The sequence below is a fragment of the Carya illinoinensis genome, chromosome 1 (genome assembly GCF_018687715.1).
Source record: "Carya illinoinensis cultivar Pawnee chromosome 1, C.illinoinensisPawnee_v1, whole genome shotgun sequence".
NCBI lineage: Eukaryota > Viridiplantae > Streptophyta > Magnoliopsida > Fagales > Juglandaceae > Carya > Carya illinoinensis.
Genome location: NC_056752.1, coordinates 4,338,753 through 4,348,594, shown reverse-complemented (window position 1 = coordinate 4,348,594; position 9,842 = coordinate 4,338,753). Strand labels below are relative to the sequence as shown.

At 33.6% G+C, this 9,842-nt stretch overlaps 1 protein-coding gene across 2 annotated transcripts; it reads right to left on the bottom strand.

The window, feature by feature from the left end:
• Positions 1-1,805: 1,805 nt before the first annotated feature.
• LOC122306609 (cold-regulated 413 plasma membrane protein 2-like) lies at positions 1,806-4,890 on the bottom strand. Of its 2 annotated transcripts, none has more exons than XM_043119049.1 (5): positions 4,650-4,890; positions 4,365-4,544; positions 2,780-2,887; positions 2,601-2,671; positions 1,806-2,241 (listed from the first exon to the last, which is right to left on the bottom strand). In XM_043119049.1, the coding sequence occupies exons 2-5, from the start codon at positions 4,538-4,540 to the stop codon at positions 1,988-1,990; spliced, it is 609 nt and encodes a 202-aa protein (XP_042974983.1). In that variant the 5' UTR covers positions 4,541-4,544; positions 4,650-4,890; the 3' UTR covers positions 1,806-1,987. The 2 variants fall into 2 exon arrangements, with proteins under 2 accessions (XP_042974983.1, XP_042974975.1); XM_043119041.1 differs by having other exon boundaries at positions 4,665-4,889.
• Between the last annotated feature and the right edge of the window lie 4,952 nt (positions 4,891-9,842).

The following is a 9,842-nucleotide window of genomic DNA, read 5'->3' as shown; positions in this document are numbered from 1 at the left end:
TTACTATAATATATTATCATTATAGTATTATATACTATATTATATATATTATATAATATATAATATAGTACATTAAAACCGGTAAAACCGGACCAAACCAGACCGGAAACCGGTAAAATCGGAGTATCGGTTTAGGAGGGTAACCGGTGCATAATCATTTTGAAAAATGCAAAACCGATATATACCGGTTCGGTCCTAAATTTTATTCAAAATCGGACCGGTTACATCCCTACACCTTACACATGGTGATTCAACTATTCCCTGTGTAGAATACTTTCTACACGCATAAAGGTTATACACACCCTTTTACTGATACAAGAACTGATAATGGGTAAAATATCAGAAAACACTTATCAATGAGTGAAGTAAGAACAATACAGCATAAACTATATCTCTCAAAATGAATAAGGATTAAGGCTCAATGCTTAGAGAAGAGAGAATGGAAGTTTTGAATGAATGTTATATGCTCTTGGTGTTGTGAATGTAAAACTCTCAAATGATCTATTTATAGGCATATGAGACTTCATATTCAAATTTAAAAAAATTCACATGTCAAAGACAACATCATTTACTTTTTCAAAAAATTCAAATAAAAGGTTCTTCTTTTTGAATTGTAAAAAACAACATCATTTATTTTTTCAAAAATTTCAAACCTAATCTTTTACTTTTGGCATATGACAAAAGGAGCACACTTTACTTTTCAAAAATTTCAAACCTAATCTTTTACTTTTGGCATATGACAAAAGGAGCACACTTTACTTTTCAAAAAATTCAAACCTAATCTTTTACTTTTTGCATATGACAAAAGGAGCATATTTTACTTTTCAATATTTCAAACAAAATCATCTACATTTTGCATAAGTAAAAAAAAAATATCAATCACTTTTGAAAATATTCAAATAAAACATGCATATGTGAAAGATGACAATCAATCATTTTTAATATTTTCAAAGTTCAACCCTTTAATCAAGGTATGCACATGTGAAAGATAACAATCAATCATCTTTCAAAATTTTCAAATTTAATTTTCAATATATTCATGCACATGTGGAAAATGTATTTTAATGTTTTATGATAAAATATTAATTTTGAGCCTTAATCCTAATTTCGAATTTTTAAGAGATTTACAACATTACTCTATAACTTTAATATAAATTTGTTCCATTTTTGCTCATACTTGTTTTCTTGATATGCTTGACTCCATTGTGTAGACAACTTGAACTTAAGACTTCTTTATTCTTTGAATTAATTTGTTATCATCAAAATCTATGTGTAGATATATAATTACACAAATTTTGAAACCTTAGGTTTAACATATATATATATATATAGAGCCGTGAGTGTGTAAATACCGTACAATCATTTAAAAAAAAGTGAATAAATATAGAACCTATTAAAAAAAATTAATTTTTTAATAATAGATCTTATTTTTTTAAAGTGATTACATGTCGCTGACTCGCTTGTACACTCCACGACTGTATGTAACATTCTCTTCTATTTATAATCCCCAGATAAATTAACATTAATTATTAACATTTTAAAGTGTAGAATTTAAAAAATAAATAAACTAAAAGACTTCACCGTATCAAAATGGCGTATTTAAAATTTAAAATGTCGCGAAATTCTTGTAAAAATATATGGTTCGAAGGATGTTCCATGAAATGTTCAAGATGTTAGAAAGAAGGGACAACAACTGCTACGAGAAAAACTTCACCGCAAATAAAAAAACTATTTTCTGAGAGCATAATAGTCTGTAGGATAAAAAAAAAAAATAACGCCACAACAAATACATGAAAAATCTAATGTAACTTGACAAGCCATAAAAGCATTAAAATTGAATAAGTTGGAAATTGTAAGGGAAAATATTGAAAATCAATCCAACTTTAAACTGAGAAAACAATGTACGAAACATTGAAAATAAAATTATGGCTAGATGTTGCGGATCAAGGAAGATAAATCAAGACTAGAGAGATAGATAATCTTGTGCCTAGAGGAAGTGGACGACAAGTGCCCATACAGGATAGACTAACAGAACGATAATGCCAACCGTGTTCGATATTCCATGGGTTTGAGTGAAGGAATTTCTGAATCCACCAGAAGCTCGGATGTGCTCTTGCAATAGGTAACAACCAATGATAAGGCATATCACGACACCAACCCAGCTATCCTTCAAGGTGTGTGCAAAGAAGCTGGGAGCCACAACCAGGAGAAGAATCAAAGATCCTGGCATCTCCAGCCAATCTGCAGATATCAAGTAATAACTCTGTGAACAAGAACAGTGAGTATGACAATGACATGTTTAGAGTCATTCACACGTACAGCAAATACAAGCAACTGAACACTATCTTCCTGTGTTTTCTTAAGTAGTGTCTAAGGAAGTATTAGAGTCTGTACAACTCATGAAGCCTGGCAGAAAAATGTTGCACTCACACATACAGGTGCTGGAATCAATGAGTTGTGATATTTATAAGAAACATAATTCAGATGAAAAGAATCAATGAGTTGTTTCAGACAATGGTGACAATGGTGAGGAGGATGGCAAAGCGAGATATGCTTAAAAGTGACATGTAAGATGTATGGTTGGTGACTGAAGCATATACCTGGGAAGTGTCGCGGGAAGAAAAGCCTTAGTATAACTGCGATGAAAGCAATCCATCTCCCTACCTCTCCTCTGAATAGTTTTGTAGAAAATTTATCAAGAAATAAAGCAGCAGAAGATACTAAAAAACAAAGGAAAAATAAAAGAAAGAAAAAATGTGCCACCATTAGGAATTATGACCTGAAAAAATTGAACAACACCGAAGGAAGGCTAAAGAATATGTAAGGGACTAAAAGTGAAGTCAGCATGTTTGTTCTCCAGTTGGTTCGATCCAATATCAGCAAATAACTGCAACAAAAAATGAAATTAATGTTAAAACATGGTACTCTTTGGAACTGTAGTGCTTACATATACAAGTGCGGGAAGCAACTGAAGCATATATGAAGGAAAAAAATAATAATAAGATTTTGCTCTGCGACCAACATTTTCAAAAAAAAAACACAAAACAACATTCTTTGATTAGATATGTCAATACGAACAAAATATATTAAAAAAACTACATTTGAGTTGAAAGGAAAATATCCTGCTTCTTAAATGGGCCCCAGATTATTATACAATACTTCCCCAAGGTGAAAGAGACATCATACCAAAACATTTACTTCCATCAAATAAAAAAGAAAAGAAAATGTAGAGGTGATAATGTATCAATACTATTCAATGCGGTGCACGAGACTGGGATTTATTCTGCAATGGTGAGTCCAAAGGATCTTGCCTGGGAGAGGTTTCCCGACATTTTGAAAAAAAAAAGCTTTTATATTTTTTATATGCTTCTATAGCAAACTAGGATACCTTTATATTTGAAACAAAAGTTTTATTATAAGATGAATTTAACAAAAAAGTACATTTTGTATCCAGTCATGGCTCACGATTATTGAAAGAGAATGCTACTAACAGTTCCACTTTAAAAGCCTAGGTGTCATATGGCTTCAGGGTAAATCTGATTTGTCAAAATGTTGAAAGAGAAATGATAATATCACAATCTGACAACTCAAATTGTTGGATGTTCAGGAAAGCAAATAGCACTCCAAACTTGAGCTCTCCCTCAATCCCATCCTACCTATGGATACTAATTAACTGAATATGTAGCAGTACAATCAGAGCCTTGTTGTACACCAGTTCACAAACTATAGGCTGGAAAATTTATTCATCTGATTCAGTATGAACCATCTAAAAGCAACAGAATGTACAGGATCTGTTAGACAATATAATTTATTTAATTGATAAAATTAACCTTTTCTTATCAGTTTAATTTTTTTGGGGTATGGTAATTCAACATAGTACCAAAATAGGGGTCCCGAACTAGAACCCTAACTCTACTCTACATCTCAAATAAAAATGTCAAATTCCTTTTCTACGTTGGTTTCATGTACGAGCTCGCACATGGTAATTGTATTAGACAATAAATGATTGATGACAACAAACCGGCCCCTAAAAGTGCAAAAAATAGTATTCAAATCCGTACACATTTTGACCTTGACAATAAGGAGATCGACAGAGGTAAACACCATTTACAAAATTTTATTTGGAAAAGAAAGGGAGATTTAAAATTAATAAGTATCATTTTCAACAAGGATTATTCCCTATAACGACAAAGATACTGACCTTAATATCAATCTCCCTTTTCTAGGCATAACATATAAAACTATTGCATACACGTTACATTAGAAACATTAAGTTATGAAATACCAAACAACTAGAGATGTACCAAACACAAATGTTAAGAACAATCAGATATAGAATTCATGGTGGCGACAAAAAAACTCACATTGCAGCGAAGGAAGCGACCCATTTGAGAAAAGAAGTCCCAAAGCCGAGGCCACCAAGCTTAGTGGCATGAGTGATGAGCCTCTTTGCGGCGATCTTGAGTTCTTTGATATCAGAGTCGATCAAATCCGCCGTGGCCGGATCAGTTTTCATGGCCAAATAATCCTTCCTCCCCATCACGCTTCAAGTCCAAACAGAAAAAGAAGATGAATTTGCAAAGCCAACTGGGATATAATTTTCTTTAAAAAAATTATCAGAAGAAGATGGCTAAACGAAGATAAAGTACAGAAAGAAAAAGTGCCTTTAGGACGAAATGACTTTCAAGCTGCTGGTTTGGATCTATCTCTACAATCAATTGGTTGCCGGAACTGTTGGGGCGCTTGGTTTTCAGCACAGATAGTGAATAATATTAAAGAATTGTGCGAAGTTTCGGATCTCACAAACTATCTCTAGCTTCGAGTGTTGGGGGAGGATGCACGCCTCATGGTTCGCCATGGCCTACGCAACACTCTTTGCTCGGTCATGTCGCTGCTTACGTGTTGTCGTGCAAGAGCGCCGCGCGTCGAACGGAAGTCCGTTGGGTTTGTTAAAGTTTCAGCCCATTTTTTTTAAGTTTTCTCGAATTTCAGCCCAATTTAAAAGAGCAACAAAAGTGAATGACAATTCATCAGCCACATGCCCAAATAAAGGATTTTCCAAGCCCAACAAAAATTTATATATTTTATTGGATAAAAACTTAAATAAAGTCTCTCAAACTTTATAATAAATATTCACACATGCAATAATAAATATTATAGTTCAATTTATGTATCTATTTCTCTTATATTTATTTTTATCAGCCAAAATTACAGTCTTGATAATGCAAATAAGTAACAAAATAAACCAAAAACAAAGGCGATCATATGTATTCTTTTTTCTTTTCTTTTTTTTGGAGAATATAAAAACATAGTCATTCAAATCAATAACAATTTTGGCGTTCAGCCAATACAAGAGTAGAAATACATGAATGGATAGAAACAATATTTATAAGTTCAGTATTAAGAGATGTAGCCTCTTTAGTTAGAATATGTGCCATCCCATTTGGTTCACGTTTGACATGCCTAATCTTCCACTCAAAATCAGAAAACAAAAGCTTAACTTCATTAATAAGGCAATTTAAAATTGCAGTAGATGACTCCCTTTGAGAAACAGCCTGGATGTAGTATGTATTCCTAATTGATTAATGGTTTAGATCGATTGATATTTTATAGTTATATAGTTATACTAAGGACTCGTTTGAATATAGAGATGGGTTAAGATAGTTTGTAAATATCAGGAAGATTGTTGAGTTGAGATGAGATGAGATAGTTTTTGAAATTTGTGTGTTTGGATTAAGAATTGAGATGATCTTAGATTAGAAAGTGATTTTAAAATAAATATTTGGATAAAAGAGTATCTTTCTGTATGAGTTTAGATGACTCATCTTTAAAATCAAACCGTTACTAAACGTATTACGTGATATGATCGAACAACTACATGAAATAGTATTGGTATTTGAACAACAACTACATTACATTGCTCTTTTATGTTTTTCATTCCTATGGATGGCTATAAAATACAAGATCGAAATTTTTTGTCATTTAGCTTTTTGAGCTCCAAATATTCGTGCTACACACCCAAAACTTTTTGTCACAACCTTGCTTGTTCAGAATCATTACAAAGATCTCTCACCCATTGCTAGCCATAATGTGCTGCATTACAGCTCTATAACCATGGTGCAAGTCAATGAACAAACCCTAATAATCCAATCACACCCAACCATAATAATTGCTAAAGTTGACGTCAAACATTTTCACTCGAGATTTGAGAATAATGGGCAAGTCTCAGAGCTTATGATGGACAAAAGCTTTGTAGGGACTATCATACTTTCCAAACTCCCTATAAAATTTAGAAGGAAGCGTTTCTTTCATTCCTTTTTTTAATTTAAATGATATTTATAATTATGGAAAAGTAAATATTGCATAATCTTTTTGAAAGAAAATAATTAATCAAGAAGTTTATATAAAAAAAATTAATTTTTTAATAATAGATGTTATTCTTAAAAAAAAATTATATAATATTTACATTTCCTACTAATATTATTATTATTATAACCAAAAATCATAGGCGGTGGAATTTCTCCAATACCATCATTATTACGAGGCAAGGATTATGAACCCAACGTTTCTAATGCAATCATTAAATGTACGTGCCCTTGTCTGACTTCCAACTTTTCCATCAAATTAATCTGAATTCAAACATTTTTCCATGCCCAACTCATGTAGTTTTATTTAGTGTCGTAGTCTTTAAGTTTCCTGATGTCAGCCAAAATTATGCTTTTGGTTGTGCAAATATGAAATTATAAAAAAAATAAAAATACAAAAGGCCATCCATAGTTGATACTTAATAGGTTTACTTGTGGATAATTCTCATCATATTTAATTTGTTAATGGGCTTGCTACCTCTTTAATTAATAAACTTAGAAGATATATTCAAAGAGTAATATTGTATATAATCAGTTTTACGTATTTTTTATACATTTTACTAATATGATTGATTATATTAATTTTTTTAATACACAGTTAATCACATCAATAGAGTAGATATAAAAGTACACAAAAATGACTCTAAATAGAATTTTTGATATTTTTTAAATAACATATGACCTTCAAGGATAACATACTTTTATGAATAATCTGTATAAATTATAACCCATAATAATTAATGAGACACACACACATGCGCGCGCGCACATATATATATATATATGCCCATTATTCAAATAATAATTTAGTAAAGAATAATCTAAAATTTTCCTAACAAATCACATCCAATTGTCGATTATAAGCTAGATATATACGTGACATACAAATATATATATAAAATATTATTGGGAGCAGCCCCTGTTTGGGATCAGCCCATGCACACCATACGTGACAGTGGCTTAATGACGAAAATCTCCTTAGCTTTTCGATTTCCTCCCTTTGGATTTTTACATTTAACTTTTAGATACAGAATTAGGGCTCGAGCTCGTCGCCTCCTCTTTACTGATCGTATCCCCCCTCTCTCCCGATCGTCGCAGTGCACTCTCCCCCTCTCCCCCTCGTCCTCGTCGTGCTTATCATCTCTAAACCATGAGGAGAGAGAGAGGTCGAAGAGAGAGAAAAATCTTGATGAGAGAGAGAGCTTGAGGAGAGAGAGAGGTCGCATAGAGAGAGAGAGGGATTTGCTGAGAGAGAAAGTTTGATGAGAGAGCTGATGAGAGAGAGCTTGAGGAGAGAGAAAAAGCTTGAGGAGAGAGAGAGCTTGAGGAGAGAGAGAGGTCGCATAGAGAGAGAGGGATTTGCTGAGAGAGAAAGTTTGATGAGAGAGAGAGCTGATGAGAGAGATCTTCAGGAGAGAGAGAGAGGTCGAAGAGAGAGAGCTTGAGGAGAGAGAGAGGTCGAAGAGAGAGAAAAAACTTGATGAGAGAGAGAGGGGTCGAAGAGAGAGAAAATCTTGAGGAGAGAGAGACGTAGATGAGAGAGAGGAGTCTAAAAATTAAAAAAAATAAAAAATACAAAATGTGTGCAGTGTGCATCCGCACAGTTGCGGATGCGTAGCAACTCTCTCTCTATATATATATATATATATTATATGAGATGGTCCTCCTTCCTTTTCAACCTAATATCAGTCCCTTGGCTTATAACTAGTGTAGATTCCCTTTGTTTCATGCACCTAGTGGATTGATATTTCTATATAAATCCATATTCTTTTTGTCCAATTCAAGGATATTGTGGCATGCACAGAGACTCCCTGTCTATGGCCTCGTCATCTCCCTCCTCACGTCGCCCTCCTCCCCCACTGTCATTCTCTTTCTTTTCTTTTGCTATCTCCTTGGTTTTTTTCTTCCAACTTTTTCGTTTCTGGCCAATTTTGCATAGCCCTCAATATTCATCCCGATCCACCCACCCCACCACAATCTTGACCCATGTGTGTGCCAATGTTTGGACCAGTACTTGGTATTATATATATATATACACTCATTCTCCTTTCTTCTAAGCACACTCTATCGTATCAGTACTCTATATATATATATATATTGGTCATTTTCCTTCATTCCAAAACATTTACAGTGTAACCAAAAATTACAATTTTCATATTTCGATTTCTAGTTTTAGAATCGTCTTAAGACTACTATCTAATAATTCCTACTCTCTCTCTCTCTCTCTAAGCAAAAATCTACTATACAACGTTACGCACGCCATCGATTAAAGAATCAATTTATTTGTTTAATTGGCACTCCAATTGTCAAAGGTGTTGAGGAAAAACTTGATATCAATACCAAATCATTATAATAGTCATTTACTTCTAATGTTAAACTTGTGTTAGAAAACACTGTTATATCATGATTTGGTTATGGTAGAAAAACCATGACATGTTTTTTTTCTCTTCGATATCACATATAATCAATTATTATGGAGCATGAACCATGAACACAATAAAAACAACAGTAGTAAATGTGCCCTTGTCTGACTACGACTTTTCACCAAATCCGACCCCCCCAATATTCATAGACAAACACCCAAACGGATTATTCAATTTTTATTTATTTATGATAATGTTGAGATTGTTGTAAATCAATGAAAATAAAAAGAGAATTTCAAGAGATTGAGAGAGAGCGAGAGAGGAAATTCCTTTGGATGACCACATATAATGAATATGCCTCGTTAAAACCTTGCCAAGGAAAAACCCTGTGGGAAAAAACCAATGGCGAAGGAAAAAGAGTACAATATTCATGTGTACCGTAAAATGCTTTAAGATTGCCTCATTAAAACCTTGCGAAGGAAAACCCAGTGGGATAAAACCTTAGCGAAGGAAAAAGAGTACAATCAGCATAAGTCTTCAAGACGTTACTCCCCCTGAAAAGTGCATGATAACAGGTCTTCAAACCTCCGCATTCCAATGTTCTGCATAATCTTCTTAAATGTTGCAGTTGGTAATGCTTTAGTGAATAAATCTGCCAGATTTTTTACTTGACCGTACCTTCTTGATATCAATTTCAATTTTCTTCTCATGAATTGCAATGATCTTCTTGTGTGTATCTGAAAGATAACTCGCATTTGTACATCCAACTAACTGTGGACTTGATCCATGTTGATAAAATAATCACAACTGGATCTTTCTGCTGATCACTACTCTTCTGGAGTTGTACTCTTCTGGAGTTCTTGTAAATAATACAGTTAGTGGAGAATTCATCAACATTAAACCGCTAACCTCATTTTTAATAAAAACGGTGGCCAGCCTTTTGAGATCAGACAAGCATCGTAGATTTTCAACTCCTCTGTAGGTGTCAGGCGTGCTGTTAGGTGCTGCAGCTGTCAGGCTTGCTGTCAGGCGCCTCAGCTGTCAGGCGTGCTGTCGGGCGCCGCAGAGCTATGAAGCTATATGTCGTCTCTTTTCTCTTGCTTCACGAGAGATG